General features: G+C 36.5%; 2 protein-coding genes across 3 annotated transcripts; one reads left to right on the top strand and one right to left on the bottom strand.

The window, feature by feature from the left end:
* Window positions 1-1,066: 1,066 nt before the first annotated feature.
* On the top strand, window positions 1,067-8,207 carry LOC25490138 (protein SAWADEE HOMEODOMAIN HOMOLOG 1). Its single transcript, XM_013606590.3, has 9 exons — window positions 1,067-1,282; window positions 1,371-1,459; window positions 1,598-1,643; window positions 1,771-1,852; window positions 2,246-2,309; window positions 7,229-7,280; window positions 7,369-7,512; window positions 7,596-7,715; window positions 7,816-8,207. Exons 1-9 carry the CDS (start codon window positions 1,226-1,228, stop codon window positions 7,858-7,860), a joined length of 699 nt encoding a protein of 232 aa, XP_013462044.1. The 5' UTR covers window positions 1,067-1,225; the 3' UTR covers window positions 7,861-8,207.
* Window positions 8,208-9,900: 1,693 nt separating this feature from the next.
* Window positions 9,901-16,796, bottom strand: LOC25490136 (casein kinase 1-like protein HD16). 2 transcript variants are annotated; one of them, XM_039832141.1, is made up of 18 exons: window positions 16,178-16,796; window positions 15,859-15,969; window positions 15,500-15,573; window positions 15,338-15,407; window positions 15,200-15,255; window positions 15,024-15,095; window positions 13,905-13,999; window positions 13,761-13,827; window positions 13,547-13,676; window positions 13,221-13,439; window positions 12,986-13,128; window positions 12,733-12,907; window positions 12,489-12,579; window positions 12,198-12,355; window positions 11,915-12,103; window positions 10,624-11,833; window positions 10,328-10,452; window positions 9,901-10,204 (listed from the first exon to the last, which is right to left on the bottom strand). In XM_039832141.1, the coding sequence occupies exons 1-16, from the start codon at window positions 16,262-16,264 to the stop codon at window positions 11,774-11,776; spliced, it is 1,797 nt and encodes a 598-aa protein (XP_039688075.1). In that variant the 5' UTR covers window positions 16,265-16,796; the 3' UTR covers window positions 9,901-10,204; window positions 10,328-10,452; window positions 10,624-11,773. The 2 variants fall into 2 exon arrangements, with proteins under 2 accessions (XP_039688075.1, XP_024635555.1); XM_024779787.2 differs by having other exon boundaries at window positions 9,901-10,452.
* Between the last annotated feature and the right edge of the window lie 527 nt (window positions 16,797-17,323).

Below are 17,323 nucleotides of genomic sequence, written 5' to 3'. Positions count from 1 at the left end.
GTGTATTTATTTTTTATTTTTTAATTAATTATCAAAAAAATTATTATTATTTTTTTAATTAAAAATAAAATAAAAATACACACGTGGCGTCCACGTGTGCATTGACTTTGTCAAAATTGACCTGGGAGGCCAAAACTGCAAAAAAGTCAATACTTAGGAGGCGGTTTTGTAGTTTATTTAGTTAGGGGGTCAAAATCGCAACTTCTTAAAACATAGGGGTCAAAACTGCTATTAAGTTTTTTTTTTTCTTCCAAAAAGATTAAATTTATTTTTATCCTTAAAAAAGCATAATAAAAACAATAAATAAATAAAATAGTATTAAAACAAAATAGGGAGCGAGAATAGTGAAAGTGGGAAGAGAAAGAGTGCGGTTATCATGCATAAGGCCCACAATTCCAGAATCTAAACCACTAATTTCTTCCGATTCAGCGCATAATACACTCAAATTACATAATCTAAAACCAAAACTCAAAATTCCCAATTCCTTGAAACCCACCTAACTTAATGCTATTCTATCAGGTAGCATGAAAGAGGGCACATTATATGAATAATTTCCCAATCCACTTAATTTTAAAGATAGAAAATGATGAATTTACTTTGAAACAAGACAATTTCAATAAAACACTCTAAGAGTGCATTAGTGCATTGTACTTCAAACTCCTACCACACAACCTTCATATGAATAATTGAAAATATCATAAGAGACTAATTAGTACCTCAACTAAGTAAAGCTTGCAAAGTGGCTTAGATGATTTGATAATACGATTTCACAGTTTTGTATCTAAAACTAAAATAATTGTGTAATGGTTTTTAATGAAATTATTATTGTTACATGATTTTAAATAAAGTTTTTTCTAGATTACCTTTGAAGAATGGTGGGTAATTTACCCACCAACCAATGAAAATGAACAATTTGTTGGTGGGGTCAAGATAGTTTATGGATACCACTTAAAAATGTGCTTATGTAGCTAATGTGTATTGGTTAGGGTAAATTACCCATCATTCTTCCATGGTACCCTAATTGTCACCTTTAAATAATAATTAAGATGTTATATGGTTTTGATAGAAACCAAACTAATTGTATAATTTTGTGAAGCTTTTATGCATCTATGGTATGTATAATAACTTCTCCCGGAAGAGAAAGGGTTTATAGTTTGATAGTTTGACTAACATAACTCTGTACTTTATTTGTTGCGAGAGAGAAAAGAGTTGAGTTGTGTTGACGATGGATCGCTTGCGTCCTCGCAACAGACCCATTTTTTCCGGATTCACCAATTCTGAGGTACCTTCCTACTTTTTTTTTTCTTTTTCTTTTTTCTTATACTCTCTAAACTCTTTCTCAATTCAATAACCGTTACCTTTAATTTCAGATTGAGAGAATGGAAAAATTACTAAGGGAATCATCAAAAGGACAATCATTCACCCTCGATTTTTACCAAAAACTAGCCAAAAGTTTCAAGTCTGTTCTCTCTCTCTCTCTCTCTCTCTCTCTCTCTCTCTCTCTCTCTCTCTCTCTCTCAATCATTGTTTCTTTGTTGGTCGTATTATTTTCTAACAACAATTAATGAAACACGCTTGTTTTGTGTTCTGGTTGTAGCTTATCATCTGGTCGTGCTGGGAAACCTGTCATCAAATGGACTGAGGTTATTGTTTTTTCTTAACTTGTCTATGTAGCATTTTTTTTTTTATTTTTTTTATGAAAATATTGTCTTTTTTTCCTTTGAAATGCACTTTTAATTAATTGTTCCTTTATTTTGATGGGAATTTTAGATACACAGTTGGTTTCAGACTAGACTCCAAGACTCACCAAAAGTACCTCAAAATGAATTGGTTTCTCCTCAATGCACGGAAGGTCAGACTTCCTACATTACCTTAACGTTGTTAGGATAGTTGGTGCTGTCTTTGAGCATTCTAATGGTCACATTGTCGTGTGTATTTCAATGTTTGGGCCTTTAGAATGCGGCTTCAGAATGTGGTGGTTTATGAAACTTTATAATGTCAATTTGATGTTAAACTGCATTGATTATGGTATTAGAGACATGTTAGTTTTAAGAAAATGACACCAAGGACAATGAAGTGACTGGGAAGCAATGAGGGACTATGAAAAGGATCATGGACTTTCCCACTTTCTGTTTTCCTTTTCTTTTTTATTTAGTTAGATTCTACCTTGTGTTCACGAATATTTGAGCCAACTGCTTAAACCAACACATCTAGTGAGGTTGAGTCTGAAATGAGTTTTTTGCAGGAGAAAACACCCGAGACTCATCAGAGTTGGAATTTGAAGCTAGATCTTCGAAAGACCAGGCATGGTGAGCGCATATGCAGTTTTGCAGTTAGCTTAAATTCTTTAGTAATCCATTCGTGAATTCTGCATATATAAAGTATTTTAAATTATAATGTCACCGAAAGGTTTTGATAAATACTTTTCTGAAACATTAAACCACATGCTGATATTAATCCACACTAAATTGTTATTTTTTAATCTTCAATTCCATTTTTACTTTGGTGGTCCATAGATTGTTTACAGCTTCATCACTGATCACTGTATTCCTGGCATGCTTTCGATTTGACAGAAAGATTGCTTGAAATCTTCAATTATGCATTAAACATTTTGTTTTGTAATTTAAAAAGTGCCACTGATGTCTCTGTCGGTAGCTGAACTTTTTCACATCTATAGTAGGCTAAAATTGTGCTGTAGTATTCAGTTAATTATCTGGTGTTCTGGAAATGCAATTTGCATAAGAGTTCCCGTATTATACATGCTAAAAAATTGTGAGGCTCATTGTATCTATATAATCTTTTAACTTTACTTGTCTTTTTATAACTATACATGGAATCATAGATGGTCAAGATTATTTGACTAAAATCTGGTCTTGATGACCAGTCATTTAAGTTGTATATCCAACATTCTCTCTCACAATCCTGCCAAGGCCGGTCCCAAGCCCGGGTAAAAGGAGAGGGTTGTGTTAGGCCTCGACAGCCAACGTAAAACTTTGTCGAATATCTATGGCATGGACCAAATACGAAATAGTGTGAATGCTAGGTCGTTGCCCGGAAGCAACGCGCTGTATGGTTCGAGTACAGTGTCAAATGAGCAAGGGCCGCTGCATCGCCGCCTGGATGTAGTGAAAAATAAGCAAGGGTTCCCGCATCTTCGTGAACGGGTGCGGGTAAAGAAGCTATAGTTCATGAGAATAGGATTCGTTTTGGAACTTGGAATATAGGTACACTTACAGGAAAATCTATGTAAGTAGTAGACACAATGACTAGGAGGAGGATCAATTTATGTGCCTACAAGAAACTAAGTGGGTGGGGAAAAAGATGAAAGAATTAGATAGTTCAGGATTTAAGCTTTGGTATACTGGTGAAGTTAGATCGAGAAATGGGGTAGGCATCATTGTGGATAAGGAGTGGAAGAAAGATATTGTAGATGTTAAAAGGATAGGACATCGGATTATAGCCCTAAAGATTGTAGTGGAACAAGACACCTTTAATGTAATTAGTGCTTATGCACCTCAGGTAGGGTTAGAAGCACACCTTAAAGTGAAGTTTTGGGAGGAGCTAGAAGGCTTAATTCAGGATATCCCGTTAGGAGAAAAGATTTCTCTAGGAGGGGATTTAAATGGGCATGTAGGGAGTGTTTCGAGAGGTTTCGAGGGTTTGCATGGGGGGTATGGTCTCGGGGAGATTAATGCGGAGGGTAAATCCATCTCAGATTTTTCATCGGCTTTTGATCTTACTATAACTAATACTTGTTTCAGGAAAATAGATGAGCATCTTATCACTTACAAGAGTGGGGTCTCATGTTCTCAGATAGATTTCTTTCTTATTAGGAAATCCGGCAGGAAGATTTGTTTGGACTGTAAAGTCATACCTGGAGAGAGCTTAACTAACCAACATAGAGTGATGGTGATGGATGTAAGGGTAAAGAGGAGGGCTAAGAGAAGAAGTCAAAATGGGGCTCCGCGAATCAAGTGGTGGCATTTAAAGGGTGAAAGACTAAGGATATTCCAACACAAGATATTAGAGGGAGGCTTCAGTCAACCACATAGAAGTGCAAATGATATGTGGGAGAGGATGGCACATGAGATTAAAAAGGTAGCAAAAGAGACGTTGGGAGAATCTCGAGGTTTTGGACCTAGGGGTAAAGAATCTTGGTGGTGGAATGACAGTGTTCAGAGTAAAGTTCGGAGATTGTTTTAAAGATTGGTCTAGGTGTAAAAATGTCGAAACTTGGGATAAATATAAGATAGCTAGGAAAGAGGCTAAGAAAGCGATGAGCGAAGTCGAGAGTGTTTCAAGAGATTTCGAGGGTTTGCATGGGGGGTATGGTCTCGGGGAGATTAATGCGGAGGGTAAATCCATCTTAGATTTTTCATCGGCTTTTGATCTTACTATAGCTAATACTTGTTTCAGGAAAATAGATGAGCATCTTATCACTTACAAGAGTGGGGTCTCATGTTCTCAGATAGATTTCTTTCTTATTAGGAAATCCGACAGGAAGATTTGTTTGGACTGTAAAGTCATACCTGGAGAGAGCCTAACTAACCAACATAGAGTGACGGTTATGGATGTAAGGGTAAAGAGGAGGGCTAAGAGAAGAAGTCAAAATGGGGCTCCGTGAATCAAGTGGTGGCATTTAAAGGGTGAAAAACTAAGGATATTCCAACACAAGATATTAGAGGGAGGCTTCAGGCAACCACATAGAAGTGCAAATGATATGTGGGAGAGGATGGCACATGAGATTAAAAAGGTAGCAAAAGAGACGTTGGGAGAATCTCGAGGTTTTGGACCTAGGGGTAAAGAATCTTGGTGGTGGAATGACAGTGTTCAAAGAAAAGTTCGGATCAAAAGAGATTGTTTTAAAGATTGGTCTAGGTGTAAAAATGTCGAAACTTGGGATAAATATAAGATAGCTAGGAAAGAGGCTAAGAAAGCGGTGAGCGAAGCGAGAACTCAAGCTTTTGAAAGATTATACCAATCTTTAGGTACCAAGGAGGGAGAGAAATCTATATATAAGCTTGCTAAGGGACGAGAAAGAAAGACAAGAGATTTGGACCAAGTAAAGTGTATTAAGGATGAAGAGGGTAGAGTTTCGGTTCAGGAAAGAGATATTAAGGGTAGATGGAAGAAGTATTTTCACAACTATTTAATGAAGGATATGAGATCTTACCCGACTCTAACAGGTTAGACATCGGAGAGGAGGACCGAAACTATAATTATTATCGTCGGATTCAAGAGCACGAGGTTAGAGAAGCGTTGGAAAGGATGAGTAGTGGCAAGGCAGTTGGGCCGGACAACATACCTATCGAAGTGTGGAAGAGTCTTGGCGATAGAGGGATTGTGTGGCTCACAAACCTTTTTAGATTATGAGGACGAAGAAAATGCCGGACGAGTGGAGAAGAAACACTTTAATTCCAATCTATAAGAACAAGAGGGATATACAAAATTGCGCGAATTATAGGGGAATTAAGCTAATGAGTCATACCATTAAGTTATGGGAAAGGGTGATCGAAAGAAGACTAAGAAAGGAGACTCGAGTTACGGATAACCAATTTGGTTTTATACCTGGGAGGTCGACTATGGAAGCAATCTATTTACTTCGACGCGTGATGGAGCGATATCGGACGGATAAAAAAGACTTGCACTTAGTTTTCATTGATTTGGAAAAGGCGTATGATAGAGTACCGAGAGAGATTTTGTGGAAAGCCCGGGAGAAGAAAGGGGTTAGGTTTGCCTATATTAGGGCTATCAAGGATATGTATGAGGGAGCTTCGACTGGTGTGAGGACGCAGGATGGGACTACCGAAGATTTTCCCATAACAATAGGATTGCACCAAGGGTCAACCCTAAGTCCTTATCTTTTTACTTTAGTTTTGGATGTATTGACGGAACACATCCAAGAGTTAGCATCGAGATGTATGCTTTTTGCAGATGATGTAGTCTTGGTGGGTGAGTTGAGGGAGGAAGTGAACGGGACGCTAGAGACCTAGAGGCAAGTCTTAGAAGCGTATGGATTCCGCTTGAGTAGAAGCAAGACGGAGTATATGAAATGTAACTTCAGCGGAAGGAGAAGTAGGTCTACCTTGGAGGTGAAAGTTGGAGATCATATCATACCCCAAGTTACACGGTTTAAATATCTTGGGTCCTTCGTACAAAATGACGGAGAAATAGAAGCAGATGTAAGCTATCGTATTCAAGCTGGGTGGTTGAAATGGAGAAGAGCCTCGGGTGTTTTGTGCGATAAGAAAGTACCACTTAAGTTGAAAGGAAAGTTTTATCGGACAGCAGTCCGACCGACGTTGTTGTATGGTACGGAGTGTTTGGCGGTTAAGAGTCAACATGAGAATCAACTAAGTGTAGCAGAGATGAGGATGTTGCGTTGGATGAGTGGTAAGACTAGACAGGATAGGATTAGGAATGACACCATTAGAGAGAGAGTAGGGTAGCACCTATAGTAGAAAAGTTGGTAGAAAATAGGCTTAGATAGTTTGGGCATGTAGAGAGAAGATCCGTAGATGCCGTGGTAAGAAGAGTAGATCAAATGGAGGAGAGTCAAGTTAAAAGAGAAGACCTAGGAAAACTATTAGAGAAACCATTAGAAAGGATTTAGAGGTCAATGAGTTGGATCCAAATTTGGTGTATGATAGAACACTATGGCGTCATTTGATTCATGTAGCCGGCCCCATTTAGTGGGATAAGGCTTGGTTGTTGTTGTTGTATCCAACATTCTCTCTCATCAAAAATGAACTAAAGACACCAAAGCCAAAGGCATTGAAGTGCAACCCTGTATGTGTGGTGTGTTTCAAGTGAAAGGAGCCAATTTCAACTATAAACCATAAAACAGTTCAGTAAAACCAATCATAACATACACAGATAGTTAGTTTGTTATCACAAAAACTCTAAGCCTACTGCTTTTCCATTGATTATGGGAAAAGAATATTCAAAAAAAATTGAGCCATCTATATTTCGATGTTGGGTTATCAACTTTTGGGCATAACTTAATTATTTAATTATGCAACACCACATTATTTTGATGCCCAATTGCCTTCACTGCCAATTTTCTTCCTCCACTGATTTTCAAAACTCTTACTACCATCTAATATCATTAAATTTTGTGCAATTACACTTTTGCCTAGTCATAGACATACAGGCACGGTATTTTCGACAATGACATCAGTGGCACTTTTTAAATTACAATTTGTCTAAGTCTGAAGGTTTGCTGCAGGTACGATGTTGAGACATTTCTCGCCCACAGATTTCTTAGCACAGGGGAACCTGTAAGTTTTTACAATTATATGTTCATAGCTTTCCCTTTATAGGTCGTACTGGATTTTGCCTGCTTATACAATTTCTCCTTTTGTAAAGGAAGTCAGAGTCAGATTTGTTGGGTTTGGAGCTGAGGAAGATGAGTGGGTCAACATAAAAAATTCAGTCCGAGAACGCTCAGTTCCTTTCGAGAACACAGAGTGTTCCAACCTGAAAGTTGGAGACTATGTTTTGTGCTTCCAGGTGATTTAGGCCAAAGTTTCCTCACCATAGAACAGTTAAAGGATATCAATGAAATTAACTTGACAGTTTCAATGTGTTTTTAGGAGAGAAGAGATCAAGCAATTTACTATGATGCTCACATTGTAGAGATCCAAAGGAGAATGCATGATATCCGAGGTTGCAGGTGTCACATTTTAATTCGATATGATCACGACAACAATGAGGTGGGTGTTATTTCTGCATTTTGGTTGTGTTAACCATTTCATGTGTGATTTATAATTTTTCTATGTTTTTTTTTTTTTTTTTTTTTTTTTAATATTCTAGGAAAGAGTTCGCTTGAGGAGACTTTGCCACAGACCAAGATCTTAGATATACATGACAATATTTCTTTTTGACGTTCCAGTTGGGTAATTAGTTTTCCAACAGTTTGCAGTTACCTGGATACGGCAAGAATCAAACAGCAATTGACATTTTGACTATTTGGATGATTTTCTGCGCAATTTTTAAAGCTAGAACATGCATTCTCCCTCCCTTTTTAATTAGGTCGGGAGTCAAGTGCGTAGAAATTAGAAGGTGGGTCTTTCGGAAAATGCTGTTTTTTTTTTAGCAATGGAAAATGCTGTTTAGTTGTTACTAAATTATGTCTTTTTTTTGTTATTATTTAGTAGATAAGGGCACGATAAAAAAAACGTTAAGAATCAGATTTATATTTATCATTAGAATACTGTAATTAATATTTTTTCACTCGAACACATCATTAAAAATTGAGATAAATTTTAATTAATGAAAAATACAACATAGTTCCTTTTGTTAATGCATGCAATTTTTGTTCTTAACTAGTTATACTTGAAATAATCTATTCATGCAAGAGATACTGTGAAGTTCAAAAATACAAAAAAAAAAAGTATACATTAAAAAGAAAAGAAATTAAAATAGAGCCACTGATGCAAGTTCACTGTTTACTGTGAAGTTTTACTTGTATACCACCACAGCCTCACCTCATCTCCATACCCTATGTGGATCATCATCATCTTCCAACTCTAAGCATCCCTCTTGGTTTCATACCTGCTATCCTTACATTTGCAACTTGATACAACTATCATTGACAAGGCCCGTTCTTTCTCCTCCATCGTGAGTAGAGTACTCCCTTCTAGGAAACAGGCAATGCATTAGGGTGTGGACTATGCCTTGCCTCTTTGGAGTTAGTTGTAAGTTTACTGCAATGAGTTTAAGATACACTTTATATATATATATATATTGATCATAACTAAACTAACTAGTTCTAGCCAACTTGCAACTAACTTAGACAAACTCCAGTCTTCTCTCCGTAATGCTATGAAAATGAGCATTGTCTTGTTACAAATATTGATGCTATTGGAAGAGGATTAAAGGTGTAACGTTTCGATAAGAGTCGTGTATCTAAAGTTTACAATATAAATGCTGCATGAGCAATCAAAACATGTGTTTAAATTATGATATTGGATAGTTTGAATAAGAATCGTTTACTTATCTATCTCTCGTCCAATTAATCAATTTACGACCCCTGATCATTGATCTTAAAATAAGTATTATTAGCTTTTCAATTCCCAATTAATCAAGGTAAATGTGTACCGTCCTCACATTTGTACCAATTGATGTTTCAGTAGCTGTCCATACTTAAGTAAGGTGGCAATGGTTTAATACTGTTTAATATGCTCGCAAAACTTTGGATTATGATCTTTTTGGATAACTGATTTGCTGTCATTGTATAGAGGAACAAGGTTAAGGTAGTAAAGTTATGCAAAAGATACATAATCTATTGAACCTTGCAAGTTGTGGAGTCGTTTAATCTTTGAATATGATCACTTGATTGTAGACTGTTTCTTAGACTTTCATGAGATCAACTATAAGCCACAAATGGTAGGAAGATAGTTTTGTGAATTCAAGCATATGGCCTAGTCAAAGCCAGTAAAGGATTAAAGATTTATTTTTTTTAATAATTTAGATTAGATTAAGTAGAAAAGAAAAGTCGTTTTTGTGTGTATTTGGGGATTCTAACCAAATTAAAGATTTTCATTAAAAAAAAAATGGTTAAATATGTTTTTGGTCCCTATAAATATGTCAACTTTTCGTTTTAATCCCTCTAAAATTTTCCTTCAACTTTTAATCCCTATAAAGTTTTCAATCTTCACTTTTGGTCCCTCTTTTAAAGTAAACTCATATGTAGAATTCATATTATTTAATAAAAAATTTCAACGACTTCAGTGAACATCAAAAACATTCCATCCATAGCCCTCAAGAACTTGTTTCTAATGCAATGATTGAGTCATACACACCACCTCATATTTCTTCCAAAATCAAATTCACCTTCAATTTTTCGGACTTCATAAAACCATTGACAAGAACACCATACAATAAACTATCAAAAACTCATCAATCTAGTTATTGGAAGTAACAAAATCGGGCAAAACACCCTACTCTTCAATTCAAGAACAAAATGACATTCAACAAATGCAAAATTGACTAATAGATAAAAGCAAATTATGAGAAAGGACTACGAAGAGAAAGGAACAGAAAAGGGGAACATGGGAGAAGACCGGGGAGGTGTTCGATGGGGAGAAATAAGGAAGGGGGAAGACGGAGAGATATCAATTCCATGAATGTTACCAACAGACACAACTTTAATAATAGTCTGCAGCTGCCACACATTGATAATTGAAGTAGAACAACAAAACTGCAAAGGAGAGGACATAAAGACTTTATGTTAACCGATATGTAGAATTTCTCCAAACTAAAAATCTTGACCATTCAATTTTTCACAGAAAATTCAAATATTTGAAAGAGTGGAAATAATCACATGTGGTTAGCTCCCCAAAAAAAAAAAAACAGATCCTTAAACAACTTTCCTGTTTGAAACATGGACTGCTTCAGCCTCATCTCATGGCATTGGACAACCAGAAACATCTACAACAACCTGAATATCTGATTTCAGAGGAGGAAATGTACATCAGTAACAGCCAAAACATTTGGAACGAAGCTCGGATGCCATCAGGCCATATAAGCATCACATGTTTCATCCCATATGAAACATTTATATTCATCACAAATCTCAGGCTGCATAAGGTGAATAAAAATATATGTAAAATTATATACCTGTTTCTAAGTGTCACGGACTCGGGTAATACTCAACAGTGAAGAGGTATAAAAATGAACTCCAAAGACGAGATTCGAAACAGCCAACTTCCAACGAGTAACAAAACAGCATCTTGCAGTGCTTGTTTTAGAAAAATAATCAAACAAAATAAGCATCCAGTCAGGATGAATCACCAGAAATCCATCACGCAGACTTCAGATACTGGAAGTACAGCTTGGTCAGAAAAATAAAAAGGAACTTTCAGAATATCAACACAGATAGAATGCAATTATTTGCAACTAGCACAGACTGAGCTAATGCTTAAACAGCTCTCATTCTTAGAGAGTCAATTGAATTGAAACATTCACAGTAACGTATTAAACAATATGCAAACCATAAGTTCAAAAAGAAAAGTTTTTAAAAAACACAAGATGTAAAATTAAGCATAATTGGAGGGGGGGAAAAGGGAACCTAAGAAACTATATCATTCATATCAATCAAACCAACCGTATTTATGTCTTAGAAAAAACCCAAAGAAACCAAATACATAGGTTGGTGCATTTCAAAATAATACAGTATATGGTTATCACATAAAAGACTAGAACAACAACAATAATAACAACATTGTGACCACAATGATTATGCTATTACAAACTGCTGGAGAAGTAAACAACTTTTTGTCACCAAGGCCAAATTCAGACATTGAGAAGCCTCAGAGTAGCTTTAAATCAAGAGGTAAGGATAAAAGAGCCAAGTACAAGGTAGGCCTACTTATAGCGCCCAGTTCCCGCTGGAAAATTTTAGTTGCATATTTGCAAAATACCATCATCAAACAAAAATAATTACGCCTTCAACATAATAATTACTGTTTAGAACTGTACAAAATTCATATTAAAAGAGTTGTCCCAATTGACACAAAAGATCTAAGTTTGCTTACAGCTCAAATACTTTTGACAGCATTGAAATACGATGCATAGATTTTGTATCATATAATATATGATGACAACCATAAAGAAAGGTGTAGCATACTGCAAGCACCAATGCTGAACTGCATTCTACAGGAAATTTATCATGGAGGATCTTCGGTTCCCAACTCAGATGTGTAGGCAAGCGGGAATCTTGCAATAGGTCAAAATCATATCAGCTGGAATCTCAAAAAATATCAGCCATTTATGAAACTGTTCTCCCATAACTAATAGATGCGATATAGAGGTTCTTTGCCCATTTTTCCTGCAGAAAAATATATCAAATATAAGCATGTAGTAAAGTTGATTGACAATGAATACATGAAAATCAGGTGCACAATTTTACCTTAACATGAGTACTAGGAAAATCAGACGTGCGGAGCGTTTCTTGAGTTTCATCAGGTGGTTTTCTTCTTGGGACACTTAAAATAAAAGCAGCTTGATCAGGCGTTGCAGCAGTTGCAGTAATGCGGTAATTGTTTTCCCACCTTCGATGAATACCTTCACTAGGGTACAGGAAATCAAGTTCCACAACCTAGCATCGAGTTTAGAGAGAAAAGAAGATATGCATGTCAGATAGAATTCTTCACTGTCACAAAATTTTCAATCTAAAACATAAAGAAAAAAACCTGCTCTGTAAATCCAGCACCACGGGACATAACAATTGCCCATCTAGTGCCAGCAGTGGCCATAGCAGTGACAAAAAATCCTTCCCTCCATTTTTTGTTGATCCACTTAAATGGAAACGAGTCACTGACTTTATAGGATTGTTGCATGTATTGGGTCCCTGTAAGGAACAGCAGATCACAAATAAAAGTGAGACAAGATTTAAACACAACACTACTGGTCATATTATGCAATGCATAGTCAAGTCAACTGTTGCCATCCTAAATATATAATGCATCAAGAATGACTTTAACCTTTTGACATTACAACCAATGAGGACCCGTTACTAGCTCCAGCTATGGCACTGATGTAATAATTCTTATCCCACTGTTCCATAATCCATTCCTGTAAAACAGATTCATGATTTGTCAAATTGAATAAACTTCAAAATGAAATACAGTACAAAATATTTAACATAACGCAAACAAAAATATCACTAAAATTGTGTTACGTTAGATACTAGATAGTAGAGTAACTGAAAAATGAAAATTACCCAACCTTGTGAAGAAAACTGGAAGAGAGTTCGTAAACTTGTGATGTGAAACCAGTGCCAGCGTCCATAATGAGTGCCCAAAGACTAGCACAAGAAGCCACACTGCTAATAAATAAACCATCTTCATTTCCTTTTACAATGTGTTGGGAAAGCCGCTCATCGGCCACATTGTAATGATACCTACGCCAAAAAATAGAAAGTCAAAACTGGGTCAACTATACAATAACAGCAAAATATCATGTCATGTCAGCTCAAAACCTTTGCTTCATTGGTCTACGAGCATTGTAAACACTAATCCACTGTGTTGCTGGCTGACCCATTCGGACCTTCTTCTTTGGTTGTTCATCATCATCCTCTTCCATGGTCAATCGTCCTCTCTTTTGTCCAACCTGACATATAAGCTTCACAACACAAACCCATAAAAGGGCTTTAAGAGTATGGCTCTGAATCCTTAAATGATATAACGCATGTAAACTAATAACAAAACAAGTACCTTCTGAGCACCCTCGGTATTTAGGGGCCTAATGTCAGGATTTGGACCCACAATTCCATCAAAAAGGGATATGTATTTTGCATAATTTGGTTCTTCATCAAACTTCAAATTTACTACATATTCTACAAACTGCCGGAAAGGTGCAGGACAAAAGCAACACAAAGCTTCGGGTGAAGTGGCCATCTTTTTCTTGCAGACAAGAAATCCTTTATTTTCTCCCTGTAACAAACAATTTCATAAGAATCATGCTTTTCTTGTAGTATTAACACTAAAGTAATTAAATTTGAAGGAAAAAAAATTGATAAGAAAATTTGAAAAAAGATAACCTGATATCCTTGCCAAGGTAACCGACCACGAAGAAGGAAGACAAGTGTGTAAGCAAGGGATTCCAAGTCATCTCTCCTGCTACTTGTTCTACCAAGATGTGCATGCACACTAGCATAACGAACTGTGCCCCTGCCAAGAATATGATATACAGAATCATTCAAAAATCATGCATTGATTTAAATAAGGTTTATAGAAGCTAAATAAAGAACTAACCTAAATACATCTGGGCGTTGATCATAATCAACATGAAGGCCAGTTGAACTATCACGCCAACGAGTTGCTGTGTAGAAAAGTGAGAGAATAAGCATATCTTCATTGACAATGAAAGCATCAAAGGGTAACATGGCTTTTTTTTACCTAATCCAAGATCAACCAGAAACAACTTTTTCTCATCAGGGGTTCCCGAGGGTCCAAGCAAAAAGTTTTCAGGCTTTACATCACCATGCACATATCTGCAACAACAACAGCAGGATGAAAAATTGATCTTTGCAACAAGATGCAATTCACATATACTAGAGCACATGTACAAAAATCATTCGAAACTTGTATATCTATTATATTACTAACATTGGTATTGCATGGTAATTGATAAAGCAATAATTGCAATTTAAGTATTTACTAATTGACCATTGCGGGCAGGGGAAGAACAAAAACAAATTTGAGGGCATGGATCATACACTGTAATACGACAAGTATCTAAGCAGTTGATGAATCCTAAAAGCTAGCTACAAGGGAAAAGAACCAATCTACTAAAATACTCACCCAACACGCCATACTACTTGATTTGGGACTTATGAATCCCATAATACCCAAGTTCCTATCATAATCACAGAATGATATAATAATTTAATTGAGATACAGTAATGGACAAATTTCAAAATGAAGTGTGTGCACATGAGCACATCTCAGGTGCCAAACAGGTTCACCCCATAGGCCATAGCAAGTGGAACTTGGGTTAACTCCTGCTCTCAGTCTGAACTAATGAGAAAACTGCAGGGAGTTAAAAGTATTAACTATTAACCTTGACACACTGATCCTAGTACCCTTAGCATGGACCTCACCCTTCTGGATAAAAAGAAACCTCACCCCTCTGGATAAAAAGAAACCTCACCCCTCTGGATAACAAGAAACCTCTCCTCCACAACACTTAATTTAGTAAAACAGTATGAGCAAATTCTATCATATGATCCAGAGCTAAATCAGAAGAATTTCAGATGTAATAGTTCCCCAACCGATTTATTTTTGCATAAATAAATGTTGCTCAACCTCGGGGTAAAAAAAAAAAACTTTGTTGTTTCATTGTGACACGCATAGTCAATAACAAATGATTGACGTGTTTCCCCATGAGGTAAAAAAACGGAACACCCAAATGATAACATAAGGCGAGACTCAAGCAGCAGGCTGCCCCATAGACAATCTGTTATTAAAGAAAGCCCATGTATAAATAATAAATATAACCAGGAAAATGAGTCTCACCCTCTACAATGCATCTTCTCCAATATAGAGATAGCCTCGATTGCAATACATGCCACCATTTCGGTAGACATCCTAGATCCAAAAAATAACTAAAGGTTAGACATGCTATATTGACCAAGACATTAACAAAAAATATGACGAATTACATTTCAATAAAATTTCAGAGAGATACTTACGTGTGTGAGTTGTTATTCCAAACATCCCATAGACTAGAGCCAAGCATATCCATGACCTGTGTGTAACATTATGTTACAAAAACCTTCAGAGACAATAGAAACCCACATTACTTTATTAAAAAACTTACAAGCGCGTACCATAATGTAGTAGTCACCTTGCCGTCCCTTGTAATGTACTCGTGGAACACCATGACTACCACCTAATGTGCTATAAAAAATAAGCATTGCAAAGTTAGCATTCATGCATAGAAAATGCCTTCAGCAAAGCAGCTCCACTCACAGAAAAGAGGGTAAACTCACCTGTAAACCTGCCATTCATGTGGAGGTCCGTAATTGCACCCTTTGCTGTTTCTATGCTCGAATTTTAATGCTACCTGCAATTATTGGAGCAATATCTATAACTATCTATAAAAGTCATAGATGCCTTTGGTGTACAATTTTTTTCCCACAACAATGTTATTTAATCAAAATATCTATTCCCGTTACTTCGGCACAAAATAAGGGTCATAACGCCCTTACATTTTATAAAGTTTTTTTTTTTTTTTGCCAACTAAAATATTATGTAACAACCCTTACAAAATTAAAAAATGCAGACACCCAAATGGCAATATGTATCAATCACGGAGCACCACAATGGCAGACATAAACACGGTGCATACCTCAACGGCACCAGAACCAGCTCCTACGCGGCGACCAACATAGACTTGCCCAAATCCTCCCTTCCCAAGTTTCCTATCTAATCTATATAATGGGGAACCACCAACTTGAATCTGTAATTAAGAAAGAACAAAATGCATTAACTTTCCTAACACGTGACAAAAATTATCTTCCAACAAAAAACTTTGCTGCAATCCATAACCTCTGACTCAACTAGAAACAACGAATTAGCAACAAAACATTAACAAGAAACGAAAATAGAAAAGAAAAAAAAAACATTTGCATGCTTCACCATGAGCATTTCTCAGGAATCAAAATCACCTTCTCAGGAAGTGGAGTTGCACTCCCTTCTTCTTCGGCTCCCGGAGCTTTATCGGCACTACGGCCACCACTATCGTACTCATCCATAGCTTCCTCTCTAGAAACCCTAACCACTGACTTCTCCTTGTTCTCTCCTTCCACTTCTTTCAATCTCTCTACTCCTGCTTCGTCGTGGTTATTCACAATGTTTTCGATTTCCTCGGCGACGATCGTGTCCTTCTTCTTCTGCTTCCGGTTCCTCCTTGTCTGAGCGGCGGCGGTGGCAGCAACGGTTCTCTTCCCGCCGGCGCGTTATCTGTGAGACGATTTCTGTGAGGTCGAGTACGCAGCTCAGACATCGTAAAGATGGCGTTGGTCCATGAAGATGAGAGAGATTCGCGAAGGTTCCAAAGTCATTGATGAGTGAAGTGTATAAGAGAGGGTAAATAAACAATGTATAACGAGAGTGTGACACGATCGATGAGATATTAGGGTTTGTGATGAGAGGGAATGGAGGTTTTTAGAGATCTGTGATGGGAGGGAAATGAAAATGAAAATGAAAATGAAAGTGAAAGTGAAAGTGATTCGTTATGCTTCTAGATTTTCTAGTACAGAGAATGATAGAGAGAGAGAGAGAGAGAGAGAGAGAGAGAGGAACTACTCTGTTTTTTCAAATTACAAAACAAAAAACATTTCCATTTTTCGTACTTTTATTCCTTGTATAATTAATTTGGGTCTTAAAGGACTGTATCTAATCTAATTAGGATTAGGATTAGGATTATGATTTTAAAAATATTTTTTAGATAAAAAAATCTTTTGGCATTCGATAAAGATCTTTGTTTAGTCTAATTTAAGAGGGTCAAATGGTATGCAGGGGTTAGTAGTTCAATTTTGTTTTGGTTTAAATATGTCTTTAATTCTTGCACTTTCATTGGATTTTGGCATTGGTTCCTACACTTTTTTTTGTTTGGAATTGGTCCTGCACTTTGTAAAAATATTGATATCGTTCCCTCTGTTACCTTTCTGTTAAAAAAAAACACAAAACTATTGGTATTGGTCCCTGCACTTTGTAAAAATATTGATATTGGTGTCACGTGGCGTGAAATGATTGGGCCACGTGGCACTCCGTTGGTTTTGTGTTTTTTTTTTTAACAGAAAGTTAACAGA

Source organism: Medicago truncatula, chromosome 3, assembly GCF_003473485.1.
Source record: "Medicago truncatula cultivar Jemalong A17 chromosome 3, MtrunA17r5.0-ANR, whole genome shotgun sequence".
Classification (NCBI taxonomy): domain Eukaryota; kingdom Viridiplantae; phylum Streptophyta; class Magnoliopsida; order Fabales; family Fabaceae; genus Medicago; species Medicago truncatula.
Note: the sequence above shows the minus strand (reverse complement) of the source record. Positions and strands in the feature narration are given on the sequence as shown.